The 24,581-nt window shown below is 45.2% G+C and overlaps 10 protein-coding genes across 10 annotated transcripts; 4 read left to right on the top strand and 6 right to left on the bottom strand.

The window, feature by feature from the left end:
- Window positions 1-445: 445 nt before the first annotated feature.
- I203_107870 (uncharacterized protein) lies at window positions 446-1,470 on the bottom strand (the record flags this gene model as incomplete). The annotated part of the gene is made up of 5 exons (XM_019151409.1): window positions 446-583; window positions 687-730; window positions 826-859; window positions 935-1,081; window positions 1,237-1,470. The coding sequence occupies 5 exons, from the start codon at window positions 1,468-1,470 to the stop codon at window positions 446-448; spliced, it is 597 nt and encodes a 198-aa protein (XP_018999304.1).
- Window positions 1,471-1,721: 251 nt separating this feature from the next.
- I203_107869 (serine-tRNA ligase) lies at window positions 1,722-3,579 on the bottom strand (the record flags this gene model as incomplete). The annotated part of the gene is made up of 4 exons (XM_019151408.2): window positions 1,722-2,063; window positions 2,159-2,252; window positions 2,353-3,475; window positions 3,546-3,579. 4 exons carry the CDS (start codon window positions 3,577-3,579, stop codon window positions 1,722-1,724), a joined length of 1,593 nt encoding a protein of 530 aa, XP_018999303.2.
- Window positions 3,580-4,591: 1,012 nt separating this feature from the next.
- Window positions 4,592-6,460, top strand: I203_107868 (uncharacterized protein; the record flags this gene model as incomplete). Its single annotated transcript, XM_019151407.1, has 3 exons — window positions 4,592-5,131; window positions 5,243-6,292; window positions 6,380-6,460. 3 exons carry the CDS (start codon window positions 4,592-4,594, stop codon window positions 6,458-6,460), a joined length of 1,671 nt encoding a protein of 556 aa, XP_018999302.1.
- Window positions 6,461-7,085: 625 nt separating this feature from the next.
- Window positions 7,086-9,646, bottom strand: I203_107867 (uncharacterized protein; the record flags this gene model as incomplete). The annotated part of the gene is made up of 6 exons (XM_019151406.1): window positions 7,086-7,247; window positions 7,486-7,687; window positions 7,776-8,293; window positions 8,396-8,714; window positions 8,868-9,331; window positions 9,407-9,646. 6 exons carry the CDS (start codon window positions 9,644-9,646, stop codon window positions 7,086-7,088), a joined length of 1,905 nt encoding a protein of 634 aa, XP_018999301.1.
- Window positions 9,647-9,991: 345 nt separating this feature from the next.
- I203_107866 (uroporphyrinogen decarboxylase) lies at window positions 9,992-11,381 on the top strand (the record flags this gene model as incomplete). The annotated part of the gene is made up of 3 exons (XM_019151405.1): window positions 9,992-10,166; window positions 10,268-10,773; window positions 10,902-11,381. 3 exons carry the CDS (start codon window positions 9,992-9,994, stop codon window positions 11,379-11,381), a joined length of 1,161 nt encoding a protein of 386 aa, XP_018999300.1.
- Window positions 11,382-11,528: 147 nt separating this feature from the next.
- I203_107865 (uncharacterized protein) lies at window positions 11,529-12,324 on the bottom strand (the record flags this gene model as incomplete). Its single annotated transcript, XM_019151404.2, has 3 exons — window positions 11,529-11,564; window positions 11,820-12,115; window positions 12,243-12,324. The coding sequence occupies 3 exons, from the start codon at window positions 12,322-12,324 to the stop codon at window positions 11,529-11,531; spliced, it is 414 nt and encodes a 137-aa protein (XP_018999299.2).
- A 512-nt stretch (window positions 12,325-12,836) lies between these two features.
- I203_107864 (uncharacterized protein) lies at window positions 12,837-16,002 on the bottom strand (the record flags this gene model as incomplete). The annotated part of the gene is made up of 11 exons (XM_019151403.1): window positions 12,837-13,238; window positions 13,309-14,312; window positions 14,365-14,731; window positions 14,783-14,875; window positions 14,956-15,072; window positions 15,141-15,278; window positions 15,343-15,466; window positions 15,523-15,642; window positions 15,700-15,770; window positions 15,845-15,857; window positions 15,926-16,002. The coding sequence occupies 11 exons, from the start codon at window positions 16,000-16,002 to the stop codon at window positions 12,837-12,839; spliced, it is 2,526 nt and encodes an 841-aa protein (XP_018999298.1).
- A 351-nt stretch (window positions 16,003-16,353) lies between these two features.
- Window positions 16,354-17,335, top strand: I203_107863 (uncharacterized protein; the record flags this gene model as incomplete). Its single annotated transcript, XM_019151402.1, has 6 exons — window positions 16,354-16,368; window positions 16,429-16,527; window positions 16,634-16,769; window positions 16,854-17,008; window positions 17,120-17,214; window positions 17,272-17,335. The coding sequence occupies 6 exons, from the start codon at window positions 16,354-16,356 to the stop codon at window positions 17,333-17,335; spliced, it is 564 nt and encodes a 187-aa protein (XP_018999297.1).
- A 355-nt stretch (window positions 17,336-17,690) lies between these two features.
- On the bottom strand, window positions 17,691-20,039 carry I203_107862 (uncharacterized protein; the record flags this gene model as incomplete). Its single annotated transcript, XM_019151401.1, has 11 exons — window positions 17,691-17,784; window positions 17,863-18,026; window positions 18,092-18,268; window positions 18,328-18,417; window positions 18,494-18,607; window positions 18,681-18,800; window positions 18,871-19,080; window positions 19,149-19,398; window positions 19,535-19,735; window positions 19,808-19,883; window positions 19,934-20,039. 11 exons carry the CDS (start codon window positions 20,037-20,039, stop codon window positions 17,691-17,693), a joined length of 1,602 nt encoding a protein of 533 aa, XP_018999296.1.
- A 1,258-nt stretch (window positions 20,040-21,297) lies between these two features.
- Window positions 21,298-24,211, top strand: I203_107861 (protein transporter SEC23; the record flags this gene model as incomplete). The annotated part of the gene is made up of 9 exons (XM_019151400.1): window positions 21,298-21,337; window positions 21,388-21,559; window positions 21,681-21,978; window positions 22,059-22,373; window positions 22,489-22,647; window positions 22,709-22,948; window positions 23,013-23,590; window positions 23,646-24,117; window positions 24,188-24,211. 9 exons carry the CDS (start codon window positions 21,298-21,300, stop codon window positions 24,209-24,211), a joined length of 2,298 nt encoding a protein of 765 aa, XP_018999295.1.
- Window positions 24,212-24,581: the final 370 nt, after the last annotated feature.

Genomic DNA, 24,581 nt, shown 5'->3' with positions numbered 1-24,581 from the left:
TTGTCAACTTGCTTTCACTACTTGAATTTTTGAAAAATCATAAACAGCCGTCAAGGCGGAAGGCGGACATGTCCGCCCGAGGAGTTTACTGTATGTGGTTTATGTGGGTGGCGACATCTCATTCAAAGGGTGTTGTGTTGTTACCCTGTCCCATCTGGTAAAACACAGTAGATGCTTGAGCATCTCAATCTCAAAAATAGAGGGCAGTCAGAGTCAGACGCAAGGAAGTCAAGCGGAGCAATGAGATATCATCTGAATCCTCGACAGACCGTAGACTTTTTTCGTATATGGCACAAAGGGCTAGTATTCCATTCTCAAAAAAACGGAGAGAGAAATTAAACAGAGTAGAGTCGAACGTAAAATGGAGGAGTGCTATTGAATGCGTAATTCAATAAACGTCTCCTAGCTCTCACCAACTTGATGAGAATGTACTTCTCTATATCGACTACCCACCGAATCGGTCGTCATACGCCCGAGCATCTTGTCGTTGTTGGGTGTTTTGTAAGTTTTGTGTAGGATCAAGTTGTCGATGGGTATTTTCATCTTCGGGTCGATAGGCAGGTAACAAAGTGGTGGGACGTGCCTAAGTATAGTACATACGCTTACAGCGTCAAATGATGAAGCCTAGCATTCATTGAAAATGAAAACTATGAGGGGGGAAAGAACGGATAAAACTCTTATCTTACTTCGGAAAGTTGGACACCCCACGCATCTTGGTTTCGAGCGGCCTCTATATCAAATCCAGAACAAAAAATGAGATTCAGATTTCAGATTTCTTCAAGTTCAGTAATTTTTCAACCCGATCATGCAGTTAAGTTTACTTACCGTCGAATGTCCTTAGTGCTAAATCATGTTCCAACTAAACATCAGTGTACGAGTCATCAGGTGTCACCTATTGTGTATGTCAATATCGAGATCGATAGACATAACTTACCATCTTCCCTCGAGACTGGGCCGTATTATTGTGGAACCGCAAAGTATCGTTGAGAGTCTCCACTCCATTGTTCTGAGTAACCAACAGGTTATTGTTGTTGTTCACCTTGAGCTTGGACTGAATGCTCGTCTGATCCTTGAGGTTGCTCTGAAGATGAAGAACCAACTTGAGCCTGTCTTCGCTCTGATCTTCCTTCGGACACGATCTATGTTTCAACCCCTCCACACGTATCACTTTAACCGATCCGCAGACCGATGCTGATACCGCATGAAGCATCGTCGACCCCGGCAGGTATCGCAAACAGCATCAGAGGGTAAAGTCGTATCAGGTTCGCGTCTGGTCTCCTGTGGGACATTGTAGACAGTGGTACGTTTACGACAGGTCGAGCAATCTACAGTAATGGCTCCACCCTCTTGACGTGGGTTGAATAAGTTTTCGGGACCTGAACCGCAGTAGAAGCAGGTATCCCAATCTGAGAATTGACAAGGCTCAGAACGGGAGGGTGGATTCCTTCTCCTTGATGGCCAAAATGGCATCGTGGATGTGTACAGTCCAAATCAAGTATTGGAAAGATCCCAAGGCAAGAAATACAAGTAAGTTGTTGTTGTTGTTGAACAGACGAAATGGATTGAATCAGTAGACTCGACAGGTTTTTTAGACCTTTTTCGAACCGTACGATAGACCATTGGCATGACTATAGAGCAATCTCATGTGGACCACATATCAGCGCAACTCGATTGTTGCATTAAAAATACACTTCAGACTCCACTCCGACTACTTCTCTCACTTATATCCATCTGATACTTCCTTTCCTCTTCCCCTCCCCAAACTCCACTCCACCAACCCAGAACCTCTCCAAAACCTTCGGCAGATTTACCCCTTCGTATTCATCATCCTTGAACCTTATGCCATTCTCGATCAGGGCCACTATCAGTCGGGGTATAGCAGCAGCCGTACCGTTCAAAGTATGTGCGAAAGGTAATGGTCCATTATGCTGAGTCTCTGAAGGTGGAACGGGCAGGTCTCCCTCTTTACCAGAGGAAGAGGGAGAGGGGGATGTGGGAGATGGACGGTAGGTTATGGATAGTCGACGTGATTGGTAGGATGTACAATTTGATGTGGACGTTATCTACCACAATTGGTATCATCAGCGTCGATCATCTCACACAAGTTATCATCTCCAGAAGAACTAGATGTCATCCTCATGTGAATAACCTCACTCACCTCTCCCCATTTACCTCTCCCAGGCATCCAAGCTTCCATATCGTATTTCCTATGAGCCGAAGCGCCCAATTCTTCTGTCGGCATATCCAAGACCCTAGCAGTGGTGAGACCCTCCATCAGCTTTCTTTCTTAATCACACATTCCTTCTTTCATGACAGACCAGACCCAATGGAAGCGATGAAGCGGAAACTCACCTAACGCTCAGCCCCAGACCCCGTGCAATCTCCTTCTGCACCTCTCTGATCTCCTCCATCATCTGCTCACTTCCGTTCTCAGCAGTAACAGCGAATAGTTCAACTTTCGTAAACTGATGTACCCTATACAATCCTCTAGTATCTGATCCTCTAGCACCAGCTTCTGCTCTGAACGCTCTTCCAACACCTACGACCTTTTTCGGCAGATCTTCCTCGTGGAATAGCCTATTAGCGAATAATCCAGCTAGAGGTATTTCACTCGTTCCTGCTAGACACAACCGCTGTTGAGGGGGATTATCAGGCTGAGCTAGGTGATAAGTCTGAGTTGAAGGGTTGGAAAGTGAATCACGTGGTTGAAAACCACATCTCCAAGCTATATCCTCTTTGATTACATCTGGTGGGATTACCGGAGAGAATCCATTCTTGATAGCTATCGATAGAGAATAATTGATAAGGGATTGTTCGAGCAGAGCTAAAATACTTTTGAGATAAGGCCAAGATGATCCAGAAGTGACTGAGGAAGCTTGATTATCCAATAAATCAAAATGATTACAAAAATCAACATGATCCCTTCTGTTCTCTACCTGGCCTTCTATAACGGATGGACCAAACGTTTCTATAGTTTTGGCATTTTCTTCTGGACCGATTGGTGAATCGGGGTGTGAGAAGTTAGGTAAGAGTAAAGCCAAATCTAATTGTTCATTTTCAGTTTCACCCAAGTTTACCTCATACTCTTTGATTTTCGATTTGATCTTCTTGGCTTGTTCTTTCAACTCGGCGGTATCGCCCAAACCGATCTTGATGAGACTACCAATTTCTTTCTGCTTCGATTTGATGGTGGATAATTTCTGGAGTAAGAGGAGTTGAGTGGACCGCAGACGTCCGAGATGAGCTAGGTGATCGGGTTGTAAAGGGGATTTACGAAGGAGGGCATTTCGGGTGGTACGCTGTGGATCAGATAGGAGGTCGTGATAGTCCAGACGCGGTTTTGGTAAGGATGATGATGCCAAAGATGTAGATGCAGGTGCTGATGACGAAGAAGGTGAGGAGGGCGATTTCGGTTTAACACCTATAAGAGGTCCTTTGAGGGACGTTTGAGTAGCATAGTGACGATATTGACGGACTAAAGAAATGGTAGATCGATCACTCATCAGCAAAATCCATACGTGCGTCACTGGGTCCACGTTACTGACCACTTGCTATCTGCCGTATGCTGGTGGACCTCATGATCAGTCGTTCGTGATGGGTTCAACAGGCATGTTTAGTCGGTCGAACTTTTCACTCAACTCAACTTTTTCTGTTGGTAGCGATGGGATGGAATGATGAATTGCATGGATGGGATAAGCGGATCACTCCGACGGAACTGGTGTTACTCTCACTCTCACTGTCCCTTGCAGCTGCTATGCATAGTACGGTAATTCCCATGGTGCAAGATCTAGTTAGTCTGTTTACTCACACAAAGCAGCATCAGGTGAATCAACATCAACCAGTAGAGTACATGCATATGAGGCTCAGGTATCGAGTCTTGGTGTTTTTGATACATTTGATACATTTCGCATAACCCGCACTACACCCGCCTAAGGGGATTTGCGGTATGTGAGTAACTAAGATCTGTATTTGGTATGCTCCTGGCCTACCCCTCGAGATCTGGTTTGGTAAAACATCCGTCAGATCAAGCTAAACTAGGTAAGCTAAGATAGTGAATAAGTTGAAGGAATGGGGGTGAATGATCTGCATTCACAACATTCCTGAGATCCCATACACCATCTATCTGTGAACGACCACATAGATCAGTATAGGCTACAGTGATATATTAATTGATCGCCTCAGACACAGCTCAAGAATAAGCGACCAATCGCCCAGGCCGAAGCCATAACAACAATCACCCAATGTTATTACCCAAACAGACCAAAAGAGAAAAGATCGACATTTTACGGCAACATCTCACACCTCTTTCTTTGGCTCTTTCTCTTGCTTAACCTCATCTTGTCAAATACGTTGCGGTACCATATGGTCCATAAACAAGCTTAATCACAGGATCAACATCATTTCATTGGTGATTAGTCATTAACGACCAACTACTACTACGTATCCCTTCTCGAAGCACGGACCCATCCCCGACCTCCGTACTCCGTACTCCGACATCAGGGAGCAGGTCAATGCGACCGACGGGGATCATAGCGCATCAAGTTATCCACCCAACCCAACCCAGATCCGATCTCTTTTTAACCTGTACAACATGTGGCCTTACCCTGTATCCTATCAACAGGAATATCCTTATATCAACAACCCATCATCATCATCGAGCACGATCAACGATATCAACATCAACATCAACCTCAATGAAATGGGATATCCAACCCAGGCTCAACAACAACCCTCATCCTCATCCTCATCATCGTTATGGACTCCACATATGACCACTGACACTCATCCTCAAGGTCAGACACACGACGAGTCAATATCTAGGATATTATCGCACCCACCATGGCATCAGCCCCAAAACGCAATCTTACCTACACCTTTCGACCTCCCTCCTCCAGCTGAAAGTGGTCTTCCACCATTCATGCTCGGCGGGAAAGGAAAGACGAAGGAGAGCGCAGAGGTGCAGGTCAAAGTGGAAGAACAGTACCTAGAGGGTGTGAATGATAACGACAACGATTGGAAATCAGAAGAATTGGAGAAAGAAGTGATGAGGAGATTATGGTTGGGTCTGGGAGCAGGGTTGAACGGCAACGATCAGGTCAATGATGTCGATGTGGAGAAAGAGAAGGAAGCGGTGAGTACGATCCGACCCAATTGATCATGATCATCTCCTCGTTCCCACATATAAGCCCATGTACATCATTCTTGACTGACGACTGGCTGTTTTATGATTGTATCTGAACAGCTCAAAGTATATATATCCGAGATACTATCCCTGCTTCAACCTTTCATTCCTTCACCTCAGCGTACTCAACCTTCTCCCCCACCTCCATACCTGCTCACCCGATTCGCCAAGCTATCTTCCCTTATACACACCATCCTCGCCTCACTCCCGCCGTATGTTCATCCAAACTTGAAAGCAGAGTTCGATAAGCCTTTCGTACCTTCTCGAGCACCCAGGAAGGAGAAGGTGGAAGATATGACGCCGGCGGAGAAGGAGATGGAAGTCATTAGGAAGAGGAGGGACGCGTTGATTGCTAAAGCCCAAGCTCAGGCTCAAGCTCAAGCTGGGGCTCAAGGTCAGTCGAAAGCTGGTCAGGCGGGCCAAGTGGATAAAGAGAAGGAAAAGGAGAAAGAGAAGGAAAGGGTGAAGAAGAATCTACCATCCTCTGGTACAAGGGTTTATGAGCTGTCACCATCGCAATCGCAATCACAATCACAATCACCTTATTCACATCATTTACCTCATCCTCACCACCAACATCACCAGCACCAAACGCAGCATCAACACCACCACCATCACCATCATGATAATAATCAACATCATCATCAGCAGCATAATTACGACTATGGCCATAGCAATCGACATGGGTATGAATATGAATATCCTCAACATCCACCTACTCAACTTCAACCTCCTCATCAGCAATATTCACCTTATCATCAACAATCCAATCCAATGGATTCGTTGGGTATGTTAACGGAAGTATCAACCTTGTTGTCTCACACCAATAACAACAACAACAATGATGGTAATGGCTTCCAATCGCAATTCTCAGATCACACTACCCATAATCCTTATCAATCACAAACACAATATAACGGTAATGCGAATGGAAACGGTAATAACAATTATACATCGATGGATATATTCAATAGTAACAACAACAACTCCAATGGTCAACCCGACACAACGTCCTTGATGATAACTCGATGTCACGGGTGTGGATGTAATGTGACTACTGAATGGATGAGGGGTCCTGATGGACCTAATAGTTTGTGTGATTTATGTGGGGTGAGTAAATTTACTATCTTCATTATGATGATATGTTCGTTTATCGAGATGTATGGCTGATAGTCTTTTGGTTTGCTTGATCAATAGCAACATTACGCTAAATTGCTAGCTAAGAAGGATATAGATAGTAAAAACGGGAATCAGAATCAATTGTTGAGTGGAATATGATTAGATCGAAAGCTAAACAAGGCTCTAACCATATAATAATTTCTCATGAGGAGTTATACTGTGAGGGGTATGGGATATAGGATATACATGTGGGAAAAGTAAGAAAACTCAGACTTGACTTTCACTTTCACACCATGAAAGATTTAAAGAGTAAGGTGTTTCGAGGTATATCACTTGATACATTGATCCGTGACGAGTAATTTCTAATCATTTTGTACGATGACCCATTTGAGAAAATCACATTCATCAGATAATCAATAAGCGATTATCACCTTTGATTTGTGTATTGTGTATTGATCAGATCAGATTATTTCGTATGTGCTTGAAACTTGTATCTGATATTTTGTACTGTAATATCCAATCATGCATTGTAACAACACTGTTCATCGATAACTTATTTACCATGTATTGATCAGTCTAGTCATTCAATTGAGTTATACCTGTGACTGAACAAGAAAAGCAGAAGTCAACGCAAAGAGCAGAACCACAATGCAGCAACGGGAAGTACTCGGAGTGCAGAGTAAGTACGACATAATTCAGAAACTCATAAATGCTAATCCGTATATACATACCACCTCGATCTTCACCGACCAACAAGGAAATCGACATGATGCATCCTGTAAAACTACGATGTATAATGTCTCAAAGACCATAATAAAACTGTACCTTTCTGATTACCTACACTGAGGTAATCACCGCTGGGTGAAAATCCAACAGAAGTAATTCGACCTAGGGGTGTAGCGGGTGTTGGCCAATTGGAGAAAGCCGTACCGGATGGGAGATGGTACTGTTAAATAATGATGCAGAAGTCAATATTTTGTCAATGAGGAAAAAGGGACGAGAAGGGAAGGAGGAACCGAAATTGGAATGGCGAGAAAAGTAAAGAAGTAAAGAGGTAAATGGGATAGAAGAATGAACGAAAATGTCAAGAAGATCAGTTCAGATGGAATTGAACATGATATATGATATATATATCACACAATTTTAAATACCGTGACAATCACCCGTATCGATAAATAACTCACCATTCTCAACAGATCCTTCTTAGCTTTACTGGCATTGACCAATACCTCGTTGGAAGGGTGGAAAGCCATACTGGTTATGGAGGTCGTCAATTGTTCCAAAGATTTGTACGGTTCAGGTGAGAATTCCGTGAATTTGCTGGTTGATGTCGAAGGCGATGCGAGGGAAGTCGAATTGTAAATATTGACAATACCTGTTGTCGAACTATTCATGATTCATGATTGATATAAATCAGTACATCTCTCTCGCTGACGACATACCACGTAATATCTTTACAAGGATTATAACTCACCCGATAGCAGTATAATTTCCATCCCTACTATTTCGCATCAACGTTCCTCCCAGAGCTCTATCATCCCTCCAACGCCTCACCATCCTTCTTTCAGCTACATCCCAAACTTCCACCTCTGCTCCATCCCTTCCACCCAAGACATTCAACTCTCGCCCATTCTGACTCCACGTCAAATCGGCCGTTGAACCTCCTCTTCCCGATCGTAGTTCAGCTACGACACCTCCCGAAGGCCAATCATGAATTGATATCAGTCCTCGTCTACCAGCCACAGCGAGGAGAGTGCCGTCGGGTGAAAACGCATGACGATGTAATGTATTAGGTGAAGAGGGTGTGTCCATCGATCCGAAGAGGGTCTTGGACGATCGGAGACATCGTTGAGAGGTTAAGTCGTAGGTGTAGTAGTATGGTCGATTACCAACTAACAGGAGGGATGAACCTGATGGATGGAATGTCGAGCGAGAGATGGGTAAGGAGGGGATATGAAGTGTCATGAGGGTCGGGTTGGTGTGTCCGTCGATCTGTATTGACATGAACCATAATTAGTATACACAGTACAGAGTACACTTCTTTTGTGGACTTTCACCCCATCTGAAAATTAGCGGACAGGCTCTCTCACTCACATTGAAAAACCTTACTCTCCTATCACCTCCCGCAACAGCCATCACACCAACCCTCTCAGAAGGGTGCCAAGCGATATCCACTATCCCTCCATTCGAATCCGCCGCCTCCCTCTTACCAGTCGTGGGATTCTGCTGATTGGCATTTCGGACCCTCTGTAAATCTATGTTCCCCTGTGGGAGAGGAGGTCGTTTCTGACCGTCGATTGCTATGGAGGGGGCGATAAATGATTTGGTTGATGTTAAGAGTGATGATAGGGAGGGTGTGCCGATGGACGTGCGTTGTTTTGCCCATTGAGGTGGTGGATGGAGACGCTCGAATCTGGTTGAGGTGAAGGTATCAGCGTTTGCGAGAAAGAGCAAGTCACTGTAGTAGATATTAGATATTTTTGTATCGATAATATCCCATGATGAATGGGTATCTCATATCGAGAAACTTGTGAAGAGCAGAAAGCGGAACAACAAGAAAACTTACTGCTCTCTCAACTTGTCCTGCAACTCCCTCCCATTGACCTTCTCGTTCTCAGATCCACCATCAATCTTCCTCTTCTTTCCTCTATCTAACTTTCTCAATCTCCTATTCTCACTTATGTCCACACTGACGAGCTCATCGGAAGGATCGTTCCATATCGCTTTTTGCTTTTTCGATCGTAATTTCTCCTCTTCTTCTTGAATATCATATATATCATCAGGTAAGGTTATAGTAGGTTCATTCTTCCCTGGTCGGTCTTGGTCCTGGTCGTCCTCAGAAGGTGATGATGATCGAGAAGAGGAAGGCGACATAGCACGGAATTCGTTCTCCCCTTCTTCATCGCTTGAGCTATCACTCGAAATATCACTACTTGATCCTTCATCTTCATCAGAATCCGAGGAAGCTTGATCATCTGGCAGCTGGTCGATTTGGTAATTCGACGCGATAGGTGCATCAATAGTGAACAACTAAATAAACCAAAATGAGTGTCAGCTGATGTGAAGACCGTTCGCTAACCAGATGGAAGGTGATGTTCAGCTCACATCGTTATCATCCACATCGCTCAACCCTTCCTCCTCATCATCACCAGCCGTGTCCACTTGGAAGTCTGATCCCTTCTTAGTCTTCGACTTTGCCTTTGATTGTTTCTTACTGGTCCCAAACAGGGCTTCTTCAAGTTCCAGCTCTTCATCTGATTTCTCCCAATCGTGGGTGACCTCGACGGTCCGAGGGGTATTCTCAAAATCCGATGGACGAGATCGTCTTTTGTGCTTGTTGGCCATGCTGAGCGGATGGTAGTACGCGTTATGCAGCTAAGTGCAAAATAGGATGTTGATTGCTGTATATCTAAATTATCACTCATTCCAAAAAAAGCTGCAAGATCATCTCGACTGAAATATTGGATGGCTGACGGACATTCATCCGATCTCCGTGAGTGGGGAGCGGGATCAAAACATCCCATACTAAAATCGCTCGGATCATCACGATGCAGCATCATGAAAAAAATACAGTCCAGGTGAGAGTAGACTAGAGTAGCATCTATCTGTGATACTGTAAGTATAGATTACATGTCAATCGTATCAACTCACTTACTCCCCCTTCATCCCCCATACGACATACTACCTACCATGTCTACCTCCTCCGAATACACCATACCGAACTTGATCAACGTCGATAAATGGAGGGAGATCGAGCAGTCTTTCCCTCCCTTGAAGAACGACCTTTTACTTCGTGCTGCCAGGGGCGAAGAGACTGAGAGAGCTCCCGTATGGGTCATGAGGCAGGCAGGGAGGTATTTACCTGGTAAGTGAATCTATCAATCCATAAATAATATACCGCTGTCCCTACAAGGAACATATATATATATTCAAGCTGATATCGATATTTCTTTCGGGTGATCTTAGAATTCCTTGAAGTTCGCAAGTCTCATTCATTTTTCGAATGTTGTCAAACCCCCTCCATCGCCTCTCAACTCACCCTTCAACCCATTGATCGATATCCTCGATTGGACGCCTCAATCATATTTTGTGATATCCTCGTCGTCCCCCAGGCATTAGGAATGGAAGTATTGATGGAACCTTCCAAAGGTCCAGTCCTTCCTGCTCCTATACATACACCCTCCGACCTGAGTCGACTAAACCAAGACGTAGATGTACAGAAAGAACTGGGTTACCTATTCGAAGCTATAACTCTCACTCGAAAAGGTCTGGGAGGTAGAGTACCATTGATAGGGTTCTGCGGTGCTCCATGGACGTTGATGGCGTATATGTGCGAAGGAGGTGGTTCAAAAACTTTCGAAAATTCAAAATCTTGGTTATACAAGTATCCAAAAGAGAGTAAAGAGCTTTTGAGGAAGGTAGCGGATGTTTGTGCGGATCTGTTGGTCGGTCAGGTATTGGCCGGTGCTCAGGTGGGTTTCACCTTCCCTCTCAAACTGATTTTAGAAGCAGAATCAACAAAAGAAAAGAAACTATTGCTATCACCCCACAAATGCATACATATCCCATGATTCACCGCTAACCGTTTATTTTCACATAGATGCTCCAAGTATTCGATTCCTGGGCCGGTGAATTGACACCCTACCAATACGCCGAATTCGCCTTACCTCCATGTATCTACATCTCTCACAAGGTCAAATCAATCTTGAAACAATTAGGTCATCCCGGAGTGGCCATAACGCTCTTCGCAAAAGGTGCCAATGCTCCTTCTACCTTCAAACTCCTTTCCGACCCAAAGGTAACAGGGTACGACACACTAGGATTGGATTGGACAGTTGATCCAGTGGAAGTGAGGGAATATGTGGGCCGAAAGGTCAACTTGCAAGGTAATTTCGATCCGACGGTGTTGTACGGTGGCAAAGAAGGTATAGAAAAGGAAGTTGAGAGATTAAGTGAGAGATGGAACGCTGCTGGGGGAGGTTGGATAGCTAATTTGGGACATGGGATCACACCGAATGTGAAACCTGAAGATATGGGTTGGTTTCTGGAGTGTGTACACAAGTATTCAAAGAGGGCGTAGGAATGAGAGTGTGAAAAGCAAAGGCATGAATAGATGTAGATGTATAGTAGATGAATATAGTATAAGATGAGTTAGATACACATAGTGAGGTACAGCACATGCATTGAAGTATATATACATTGATGATATACTAATCGAATTACTCGTTTATGGTCCACTTCGGATGTCGGTTGCACCACCGCTCTGTAAGAGAGAAAGAGATGAACGAGATCAGCATTTATCATATCTGATCTGCTTGTTATGTGAGACTTCCGGTTTGATTCAAACTATTCTAAAGACGTGATTACACTGGCTTGGGTTGGATGAGAAGAAGCGAAGTATACAGGAAAGTCATATATCGCAAGATCAAAAAGCCAGGGAGGAGTGGAAGTGAGTCGACCGAGATCGAAATCAAGACCAATATCATGATCATAACTGTGACGATGTGGGATCACTCACCATGACAGCTTCCAACTCCCTCTCCGACACCTCCTTGGTACTCCACAAATACCCTGGAGCCTCCCAGAAATTCTCATAATCTACCGGTTTCCCACTTCCCTTTGATTGACTCTGAGTGTTCTTTGATTCTTGATCACGTACGATACCTTTCGCACTATCACTTGGCGATTGAGCTTTAGGGTTTGAAGAGGGGTTGGAAGGTCCATCAGAGGATGATTGAAGTTTGGCGAGGAACGATTGGAAATCTTCTACTATTTCTTTGGGTGCCATTGGGTGAGCTGCCGGTGCGTGGGGGGCTATACATTAGACACACAAGTATTAATATTGCCTCACTCTCATCTCACTGTACTTTGTTATACAATGAAGTATAGACAAGATACACTGGCAGTGATGATTGATATTGTGGATGGGACAAAAACCCACCATGAGGGATCTTCTTCCGTTGACCTAGGAAATGAATCATCGGTTTGTGATGCGTGGCTTTCAGTAATTGAGTGGGTCTCATCTTGCTGTGGTTGTTATCTTCCTCTCGGGCTGGACCAGTAAGTGAGTTATATGTGATGTATTATATGCTTTATCTTATGAACAAAGGCGATGTCCATTCGTGAAAATAACGTCGTTGTCATATCGTTGATGGGATTACCGTCCAACTAACAAGTCATCACGGAGATACTCGGAAAAGTCCGAAACCCCCTTTTGCACTTGGCTCACCGTAATGACTTGACCAGTGTAATGGTACGGTCGGGTGACGATATGACTGACTTCCTTGCATTATGAACTGAGGACATGACATATGCATAGGATATAGGATAATGATCATCGTTGGGTTCATAAATGAGAGAATGTACAAAAGGTGAATATGAGTAAGACATGACTTGTGATAGAATTAAACTAACACTGAACGAAAACGTATACAGTTATGTGGATATTCGGCATGGAAGGACTATACAAATAAAACTGAACGGGATCGATCCAATCTCGTTGACCATCTACTGAGCTGACCCCTCATCTCTTTCCCTACTTCCCACCAAACTTATATTTTTGCAATTTGTTATATGTCTGTCCCCCTTTTTGGGTACTCTCAAATATCAATTCGTCATCATTGAACGAAAGAGGTGAAGAGCTGAACTTTTGGCCGAAATTATCGTTATCACTGTTCTTTCTTGTCGCAGAAGAGAAATCCTCCTTCGAGGGTCCAAGGCTATATTTCCTCGACGCAGGTGTCTGGTCCTTGCGTGGCGTCGGCACATTGGTATCTCTCGATAAAAGTACACGCGAAGCCTGAGCTTGCGAGGTGATAGGTAACGTCGGTCGTTTCACAGGTTCCGGCCGAGGACGAATCGTAGGGTCCGACTTTGTACGTTTGGTAGGTTTGTTAGGTACATCGTCAGATGAAGGGATGGACGCGGGAGAAGAGGACTGGTAAAATGGCACAAACTTTGTCAGCTTTGTTGGTACTCTACCACTTGACATCGTATCGACAACTCACCTTCTGCTCAAAGGCATATTTAGCTTTCCATCCATCCGCAACGATCCTGGCTCGTTCCAATCGTTTCTTTTCACCTTCATCTTCAATCTCATCCTCAACTCCAATCACCTCCTGTTTAATCGATCGTTTCCTCTTCCTCTGATTGATCTGATCTAAGGACGGCGTGATCAGTTGTTCTTCCGCTGAAATCGTGTCGCTCGAGTTCGAAGCGAAAGGTTTAAGCTTCCTACCCATTGGCCAAGATTGAGTCTCGGGTACGAATGATGTCGTAGTCGTTGTGAAAGGTGATGATGAATTGGGTATGACGATAGTTGATAATCTCGATAGCGATTTCCTTTCTTTCCTTGCAGGAGTTCGAGTCTGACTCTGCGTAGGAGTTGGGGCTGGAATGTCCACCTGCGTCTCTTCTATCATGTCTTCGTTCGCTTCGTTATCGTAGTCGTAATCTTCGCATTCCTCATACTCCGTCTCCAACACTTGAGAGGACGCAGCTATGAGTACGTTCTCACCGACCGAAGCGCCAGTAGGTGATGGTGGAGTACATTCTCGGATCTGATGATCCTTTCTTCGAGGAGTTGAGAAGAGTATTCCCCGTGAAGGTGAATCAGGTGGACTGGAAAGTACACACCCTGGTGAAGTCAATATATGACCTGAGATGACCGATTTGACAGGTGAATCATCCTCTCGAATCGAAGAAATCGCAGGACTAGGGGAACGATGGGGTGTAGAAGCTGGGATTCGAGATGGTCCGGCAACAGGTTGACTCTCGATTTCCTCGCTTTCCTGATCGTCTTCCCAATGGAGGGGTTCTTCCAATTCAGGTGTTATTTCGCGTTTGGAAGGTCTCGAGAAGAATTTACTTTTCTTACTACCTGTTGACTCGTGCCGAGTTCCTGATAAGACGGCAGGCGCAGAGAAACGATCGAGATCTTGATCGGAAAGACGAGACGGTCCAGAACCAAGGGTACCAACGGATTTGGGCAGCGATCTGGTCTTCTTCATTCCTACGATATCGTCAGCTTGAGCGAACGGCGAATTGGCTGGAAGCCGACTCACTGGTAACGAAAGCATCCATAGGTCCAGCAGAGACTGTCGCATTGATCTTAGAGAAATTTTCTGTGAGGGGTCTGACTCGAGGTGCTGGGTGATAATCTGGCCATTCATCGACTATAGGTAACCTCGTTTCAGGGTGCAGATCGCCTTTGGCCATTCCTCTAGCTATTTCTTCTTCCACATCTAACCCTATCCATCTTTCATCATTTTCACCTAGACCACCTTCGGGAAAATCGTTGAGCGGTACTAGACGACCCTGCTCGGGACAGTATACCCGCTGATGAATAAAGGCCAGTTCTGCTTGAGCGAACGAGATGAGATAATCCGGTGGGATAGTCATCGATCCTTCTAGTCGTACATGTTGGAGCAGCTTTGAAAGGTATAAGTCAGAATGAACATTGTAACTGAATAGAAAGTTCACCTTTTCAACCGTCTTGAATCTCCTCATCAACGCATGAGCCTTTTTTAGCCCTATACCTACGATTGAATCGAGATAATCACAACCTGAGAGCATCTACGGAGGTCGGAAATGACCCATGGTCTCCTATCAGTCCAACTGGAAGGAAAACAGATTGAAAAAAATCTTCGACTCACAGCCATCCTCCTGAACTGAACATCCGTCCATCCGTGCATGGGAAAATCGCGTATCGTTGCCAAGTTATTACGGTGTATCCAGACACATTGACCATTCCCATCCAGTTTGAATATCACCTAGAGGGTGCCAAGAATGTCAGCTACGAATCCAGTTTGTATAGGGGGCAGAGAATCAGCTGACTCACCTGACGACAACCAAAGACCAGTAAATCAGAATCTTCCGTTATGATCCCATCTACAAAACCCTCTCTTTCCAGATAACACAGCTGGGCATCAGCTTCGTAGGGTGCTACCACATAATCTACATTCTCCGCTTTGAGTGCCTACTCATCAATCAAAAGATTGTGTGTCAGCTAACGTCCCAAGGGCTGGAAATTTTCAGCTCACCTTGATAAGTTGATATGCCATTTCAGGGGTTATATCCAAACACCTCGTGTAAAAATCCCTAGCTTCCCTCCATCGTCCTTGAGATTCCATGGATCGTGCTCTTTCGAGATTCTCCGCCCGTGACCTATTAGAGAAGGTTGAGTATATGAGCTAATCGTTGCTGATAAAGAGATAGCTCACCTTGCTCTTGATACTTCTGTACCCTTCTTAGCTGGTAATGGTCCACCATCAAATACGATAAAAGGCGTTATACCATGATATCGAAGCATCCGTACTCGATGCATCGCATAGTCCACGAATCTATACTCGGTATATGAGCTACCACTGGAGACACCGAGGAGGTAATGGACAGCTCACTTGGTCGTCTTCTTCCCTTTCACCAGATCTTCCGCACAACCGAATGCACCTTTATGAAGCCATACGTATGCCTATCAGAGTACATTGATCAGCTGAGCTCGTAATTCATGATGTGACAACACTGTGGAAAGCTGAATGCACCCACATCTACCGCCAGTCTATATGGGACCATCTCGTCAGCGCACGTACTTATATAGACCATCGCGTAAAAGGAATCCCGGCTCACCTCTTCCCCTTGAACTCTGATACGTGTCCACTGACTTGTATCTCCTTGAGCAGGGGTAGCAGACCAGAGATACCCATGGTTCTTGTGGTTCTCTCACTGTACGAAAGACATATGAGGATGGAATGAAAGAAGAAAGGACAAAGATGAGAATGTGAATTACAAAAGTAATGTTCTTAGCAGTCGCGTCTACCCCATCACTCAATCCTCACTCCTTCCCATGGTCACGCGTGCACGCACAGACCCTCAACATGACGAAATCAGAGGTAGGGTGTCAGATTACGTAATACACATGAATGAGTAGTCAGCTCCGTCGTCCCTCTCACTTTGGCTGCTTGGATCAACGACAGCCAGTCAGTCGAATATCGATTCATGCCTCTGCTTTATAGCTGAATGACCATCTATCCTCTAACACTTCGAACAAAGCGACCATGTCGATACCACATGTGAGCTGCTCGAAAGTGCTCCAGCATGAGATCGCCAGCTGACTGTCTATGGGTGTATAGGCCTCATACGACCCTCGAAGGGTGTTCCGATTCTCATTACCCCGATTCGAAGTAGGACCCAAAGTGAGGTCTATCGGGACGTATCTGTCTGGTGGATTGGTGAGTACATGCCATTCCACACTACTTGTCTCTTCCTCCGCCTCCACCATCCCCAGACAGTCTGATACAAGAGGGATATCGAAGTCTAACACGATGGCATCCGCAGTTCGCCTTATCCTACTTCTTCTTATTCGACGCAGCTACCATATCATCCCATGCCAAACCACCTCCCGACGCCCCATACGATGTCGTACCCGTACATATGAGTTTCGTAGATTGGATTCCAGCTATATGTTCCACTCGTAAGGTCTTAATCACATAAAAATATCCTTTGTCCCCCTGTTGTCACAAATACTTACTTGATCGCTTGATCGTTCACTTTGTAGTCGGTTTCCTCATTACATCTCTTTTGGATAAATCACATCTGAACGCTGCTCTCTCAGGGGATAGCTGGGGAGGTGATGGTCCAGCTGCAGTTCGAGCTAGGGTTGTATTGTTTATCGGAGTAGCGTTGATGGCTGGTGGTCTGGCTGGAAGTCTGGTGAGTGGACTGTTCACTCATAGTCAATCAACAAGCAACTCCACATCCCCTCCCTTTGTATTGATATGTCCTCTACACGAAGGCTAATGCTGATGTATCATTCTCGTATAGACCGTCTTGATCCTCAAATACATCATCACCGAATACACAGATTACGTCTACTATGGAATAATGAATGTAGCCATGAATGGAGGTATCATGTTATCGTGAGTCGGAAAAGACATTCATCATTGGAACCTGACTGACATGGTTATAATACACAGGGCTATCATCTTATGGATCTCACAGAGCGGTAGTGACGAATACGAATATCAACTTACCGTATAAATCCATCCCCTCCTTGATACAGTATATCCGAAAACCACCTTTATCCAGAGAAAGCAGGCGAAGATGAAGAAGAGAATTATAACATTCTACGAGACAAAAATAAATAAAAAACAAGCAGGTATTTAGTGGAAGCGGGAATATGGTTTACCCAGACCTAGATAGTATAGCATATCGAAGTATCTCATGAGATGCAGTCATATTGTAACATTTATACAATCTCAACGATTAAAATGGAAGAAAGCGAGCTTTTGCATATCTTCAAACATCACTCAGGTAAATGAGTGACTGTCCTACAAAAGCATATCAACAAACAAGCGATACAATTCGCAAGGATTTATCTCCATGTGATCTAAGCCTAGGCCTGAGGTGTGGCAGCACTACATCGATCTTTCTGAGCCGAGCATTCCGCTACACTCGCATCGCCCGATCCGGAATTAGCAGCGTTGGCACTATATCACAAGCCCAGCGTGGTCAGCTTCACCACAAGCTACACACCGATGCAATCGAGATGAGTAAGAACCACTCACCATCCATTGAACTGCTGATCGCAACTTCTCTGGAAAGCCGCACCGGCATTGACGAACGTATCAGCTTTAACTTGCAATGGTCTGGTCCCACCGATATTGATAACGGGAGTGGCAGCTACTCCATTTAATGCTTCAGAGAAAGTTTGGAGGTTGTCACCGGTAGCCTAGAACATTTGTCGCTTCAGTAAGGCAAGTCGTCCTAAGGGTTTGAAGTGTAGAATATACTCACAGTAGTGGAAGTATCGGCATCGCCCGTGGCAGCAGTAGCAGTAGCAGTACTGGCTGAATCAGCTGTAGCAGCGGTGCTGGTCACAGTGGCGTCATCGGCAGAAGCAGCAGTGTCGGCAGCAGCGGCACCGGATCCAGTACCCGTACCAGTGGATTGAATTCCAAAGGCAGATTCGAGCTGTGATCGTTGATCAGCCGACGAAACGACTCGAGACATCTTGTTTGTCGTTAACTCACCCCAGTCAACCAGGCATCAGCGAATCCCTGATCTCTCTGTAAAGCTCCAGATGCAAGTTGGGCATCTAAATCAGCAGCCACGGTTTTACACTATCACATCAAGATCATCATCGACATCAGCTATATCCGTAGACGTCTGAGAAAGATGTTGGGGAACAGGACTTACGACATCTCTAGTAGTTGCTGAATTAGCACAAGCGTTAACAAAAGTATCACACATGAATTGAGTGATGATTGAAGGGTTGAGCGCGGAACCATGATTGAAATTGGTCAAATCGGTCTGATCACACCCCACCATATATCGTTCTGTTAGTAAGACTCCAAGATGGATGCATTGGGCGCAATTCACTTACAGGTTGGAAAGTGAATTCATCTGCTTTACGACCATCCAAGCCAGCTGCGAAAGTCAGAGAGAAGTCTGTACATTGTCCAACGTCGATCCCAGCTGCAGGAGTAGTATTGGTCGTTGTAGCCTGGTAAAAAGATTTAAGATCAGCAATAAGCTTTCAGCTGTTCCCGGAAAAACCATAGAAGGTGACTCACAGTTGAATCTGCTGTGTCGGTTGAATCGTCGGTCCCAGTAGCAGTGTCGGTGGTATCTGTAGAAGTGGTATTTCCAGTAGCCGAGTCGTCAACAACAGCTGGGCAACCGGCAGTCGTGGTATCAGTCGCGGTGGCCGTATCAGCCGTACCAGCCGTACCAGTAGAAGCGACACCAGCCACAGCAGCGTTGATCTCTTCTTCAGTGGCATCCTACCATCCGGAAAACCAAACCATCAGTATCTGGGGTCATTGATTGCACTGAATCATAGCCTACTTACCTCAACAAGCAGGTTTTGAGTGAAGATACAATCATCATCATCACAACTATTCCCTTTACCAGTCGGATCGCTCGTATCTCCAGGTGCGAAAGTGCCGCTCTTCAAGGCCTCAAGGGGATCCCCACCAACCGCGGCGATTTGCTGGGCGAGTGCAAGGGTGATAGCTTTGTTGGTGGCTGCTGCGTCGGCTGAGGCGGGATCTTGGTGTCGTGATATAGCGGCGATTTCAGGATTGACCGGTGTCTCGGTACTACGAGGTGAACAAAACTGTCAGCATACAAGTACATCTCTTTTTCTAAGGTAATTCCATGGCAGAAAATAGTATTTGATCATCCTGGTGTACACTTTAAAAAGTGACAGGCAAGCAATGATGTTCTGGGACTTACCACAAAACACTTGCCAGTCCCACTTGACCGGTATTTCTCTCCAAAGCTCTATAAGTCAAGGCGGCCGTCATGCCCGCGACGTCATTCGCAGCCTTCGCATTGGTGAATGCCTGGTCGGCAGTGGCTTGTTGGAGACAATCGGTATTGGTGACTTGACCTGCACCGGCTGCTGCAGCTGCATTACCCAGGAGACCAAACACGCTGGGAGACCAAACCCGAATAAGCTGGAGCTGATACTTTAGAGCTCTGATAGTCTACGTGAACGATACTTACGGATCAACAATACCTAAAGGATTATCTTGTTGTAAAACAGTTTGGACAGCTTGCAGGATACTCGCATGGGATTTTTCTATCATATCAAATCAGTCATGTTAATTGCCAGGAAGGCAAATTACTCACCTTGTGGAACTTCCCTTTTGATCAACGTGTAAATAGGTACAGCACCGGTCCGACTAGCAAGACCAGCTAAGAGAGGTAGAAGGGCGAATAAAGATTGGATTTGCATTTTTGTAGGTTGTTGACTTTATCGAAAGTAAGTGAATCGAAAAGAAAGTATTTTCACCGAAAATCAATCTGAGTTATAGAAGAAATAAGTAAGTAGATAAGTGTGGACAGCGAAAAACGTAAGTTGGGAAAAGTTGAAGCAACCAGTGCTTGGAGGGAATTGAATGAAAAAGTGAGCGTAAAGAAGGCTGAGGAGAAGAAGATCATCTTGGGTGAGTATACAAGTCGATTATATATCTTTCTGGTACATCGCATTGTCCCACAATCATCATGGTTCCGACCACAAAATTTCATAAGCTGATCGGACATGTTAGGGGAAATTGAACTTGATGTCTGTCGGTCGTACAGTTTCGACATCCCCAAACAAGGTTTGATACAACATCGTTCCTTCCCGTCGACGAGATCAGCCTGGAGACTGATCATCCGGGCCCAAGTCATTGATGAGGTATCAAGACCATCATGACTACCGTCGTCATACTTTATGCTCGAGTGAGCTGTCGAATTTGATACGTCAAGGCAGTACCTGCACCTGTAACAGCGCATGAATGAATGTCACCCTGACGACAGATACTCGGTGATTAGTTACCGCTTGACGTGACTGATCAACCATATCAGCCACTGTATCGAGTAAGACTGACGAGCTTGGATACCAGACAAGTCATATTGGGATAGGAGGAAGGGGGTAATGTATTGCGCAGGAGTAGGTGGACAATTTGGAAAGTTGGAATGTGAAGATGACCTGACGCATTATTGATCACCGATTTTTCACCTTCAGATGGGAATGTGGCACTTTGTGTTTCAAGCATTCCTTGACTCATCACTCGCTATACCTATCATTTCTCATCACTTTTCTGAGCCTTCGACACTTCCAAATGGTGTTCCAGGCAATGCTGACCATGCAGACAACTCTGGACATGCGTGGGAAGGGCGCAACGGTTCCAAAAGCAAAAAGAAATCTCTCCGTCAGAGAATCGAACTCTGATCTGCCGCGCCGTGGGAACTAGTGTTCCGAAATGACAAGCGGCCATACTAGCCGTTATACGAACGGAGATTTACGGTTTTGTCAATCAGTGTTTGTAGTATACAAGGCTTGCGAGTTTAGGGTGAGCTGCCACATGAGATGACGGATTGATAGACGCGGCGTGGAACCTCTGTTGAATGCTTTCGCTCCAACTTAACAAGTAACTCACCATACGTACTTCCTCAAAACACTCACCTCACTCTACTTCAGCCCATCAGACTCATAGATCAATAGCAAGATGAACGGACCAGGATTCGAGGATGTCGAAGATAAGGATGGTAAGTCAATTTCCACCTACTAGTCAAGCGCTACACTAACCCACTTACAGGTGTCAGACTCTCATGGAACGTCTGGCCATCCAGTCGTATCGAAGCTACACGTACTGTGGTTCCCATCTCAGCTTTGTATACCCCATTGAAGGAAAGAGAAGATCTACCTCCGGTGATGTACGAGCCTGTCACTTGTAAAGGCTCATGTAAGGCTATCTTGAATCCTTATTGGTGAGTTTGCGGATATGACGTGTTATCAATCACGTTTCAATGGAAAACATCCAAATATAAAGATACTCGAAAAAGAGCACATTAACGAGGAGCTGGAAGCTGATGTATGAGATGGTTATAGTCAAGTCGACGTCCGAGGTAAAATGTGGATCTGTCCCTTCTGTTTACAACGAAATCCTTTCCCTCAACATTATCACCAAGATTTATCTCCTAACAACTTACCTCCTGAACTCTTACCTAAATTCACCACCATTGAATATACCTTATCCCGACCAGCTCAGATCCCACCCATCTTCTTATACGTGGTCGATACGTGCGTAGACGAAGATGAGTTGAAGGCTTTGAGGGAGACTCTCGTAGTCAGTTTGAGTCTGTTACCTCCCAATGCGTTGGTGGGGTTGATCACTTTCGGTACTATGGTAAGTACAGCCTTTCTCATAAATCATATCCTAACATTATGGTCTGTGCAGTGACTGATATGCCATGGAACAACCCAAAGGCAATGGTCCACGAGTTAGCCTATGCCGATTGCCCCAAAGCCTACGTCTTCAGAGGATCAAAAGACTACCAACCGAAACAGATCGCCGATATGTTAGGGCTGAACCCATCCAATCGACCTATCCAAGCTATGAGACCAGGTCAACCGGTCCCTGCTCCAGCTGCTTCCAAGTTCCTCCAATCGGTCGAGAGCTGCGAATTCCAATTGACCAATATCTTGGAGAACCTTCAGAGAGATCCTTGGCCCGTGGATCAAGATAAGAGACCACTTAGATGTACTGGTGTGGCCTTGGGTGTTGCGACTGCTCTACTCGAGGTGAGTTATGTCATTTCTTGGCTGATGGGAAGATGAAGGGTGGATACTATGAATGGTTGGACCACCAGTCTTACCATTGCGAGCTCTCACTAATCATCTCTACGCGGCTTAATAGTCCGCCTTCCCCAACACTGGCGCTCGAATCATGCTCTTCTCAGGTGGTCCACCTACCGATGGTCCTGGTACCGTTGTCGGTCCCGAACTCAGAGAACCCATCCGATCTCACCATGATATCGACAGGGACAGTGTCAAGCACTTCAAGCGAGCTACCAAGGTGAGTAAGGTTTATATCCCGCTCAGTCGTATTCATTGACCAAGTCTGCTCGCTTCCATAGTACTACGAAGGTCTTTCCAAACGTGCTTCTGCAAATGGTCATGCCATCGATATCTACGCTGGATGTCTTGATCAAGTTGGTCTTCTTGAGATGAAATCCCTTACCAACGCTACAAACGGTTTCATGATCATTTCCGATTCGTTCATGACCGCCATCTTCAAGCAGAGTTTCTTGCGAACTTTGGGTAAGGATGAACAAGGTTACCTCAAGATGGGCTTCAATGGTACTTTCGATGTTCTGGTGGGTGATCGTAATATTATATCTAAAGGTGACGGAGCTGACTGAATTATAAATCACTCATTAGACCACCAAAGAACTGAAGATCTCCGGTGTCATCGGCCACGTCATCTCTGCCAACAAGAAATCCCAGTGTGTTGGAGAAACCGAGATTGGTATCGGTCAAACATCCGCTTGGAAAGTTTGCTCCCTTACCCCCAAGACGTCATTAGCGGTATACTTCGAAGTGGTCACTCCAGCAGGACAAGCACTATCACCCAATCAATCAGGCCTGATTCAGTTCGTTACTCATTACCAACATTCATCTGGACAATACAGATTGAGAGTTACGACCATCTCTCGAACATTCCAAGAAGGTGGACATCCCTCTATTGCCGCTTCCTTCGATCAAGAAGCAGCAGCGGTCCTGATGGCCAGAATAGCAGTGTTCAAAGCTGAGATCGATGACTCGCCAGATGTACTTAGATGGTTGGATAGGATGCTTATCAGGTTGTGTCAAAAGTTCGCCGATTATAGGAAAGAAGACCCGACGTCTTTCCAACTGAGCCCGAACTTCAGTATCTATCCTCAGTTCATGTTCCATCTCAGACGAAGTCAATTCTTGCAGGTGTTCAATAATTCCCCCGATGAAACTGCTTTCTACAGGTGAGTGATACCCATATCATCGATAACATACTTTAGCTGATTGATCTTCGCTCAGACATGTGTTGAACGACGCCGACGTGAACAACTCCTTGATCATGATCCAACCTACCCTAATGTCATACGGCTTCGATACCGAACCTCATCCCGTTTTACTCGATTCCGTCTCTATTCGACCCGACGTGATCCTGTTGCTCGATACCTTCTTCCACATACTGATATTCCACGGAGAGACCGTTGCCCAATGGCGTAAAGCGAATTATCAAGAACAAGAAGATTATGCAAACTTTAAAGAACTTCTCGAAGCTCCCGTTGCGGACGCACAGGAATTGTTAGAAGATCGATTGCCTATCCCGAGATATGTCGTATGTGATCAAGGTGGTTCACAGGCTAGGTTCTTGTTATCGAAATTAAATCCTTCGACAACTCACCAATCGGGAAGTGGATATGGTTCAGGACCGGCAGGTGGTCAGGCGATCTTCACGGATGATGTCAGTTTGCAAGTGTTCATGGAACATCTCAAGAGATTGGTAAGTGATTTCCCCTAGCAGTCAGGATCAGAGGCAGCGACGCTGATGTTCTACATGATGTTCCGTATAGGCCGTTGGCGCTTCTACAAGCTAGATGGATACTTGGTTGAAGGGGTGTATATACAGTTCTACAAATAATCATGCATGTTGGTGTACGCCTGGATTGTATTAGAGGAAATTATGAAATTGGCACAATTTAGAAAGGCTACTCGTATGGAAGCGATTTCAAAGCTTTCAATCAGTAATACAGTAATCGAGTAAGCTTGTCGATGGTATCTAAGCCATCTAACGTATACTTTTCGCAAATTATTCAACAATACACACGCATTTGGCTCCACCTAGAGACATTAAGCTGAATCTTGGCAAGTGCAACTATAGCTCACCAGTCCAGCTGCATGTCATAAGCACAATAGCACCGTTCATTCTGTGAATGATGGAAGATGCATCGCAATGCTATATCATAA

This window comes from Kwoniella mangroviensis, chromosome 3 (assembly GCF_000507465.2).
Source record: "Kwoniella mangroviensis CBS 8507 chromosome 3, whole genome shotgun sequence".
Classification (NCBI taxonomy): domain Eukaryota; kingdom Fungi; phylum Basidiomycota; class Tremellomycetes; order Tremellales; family Cryptococcaceae; genus Kwoniella; species Kwoniella mangrovensis.
Note: the sequence above shows the minus strand (reverse complement) of the source record. Positions and strands in the feature narration are given on the sequence as shown.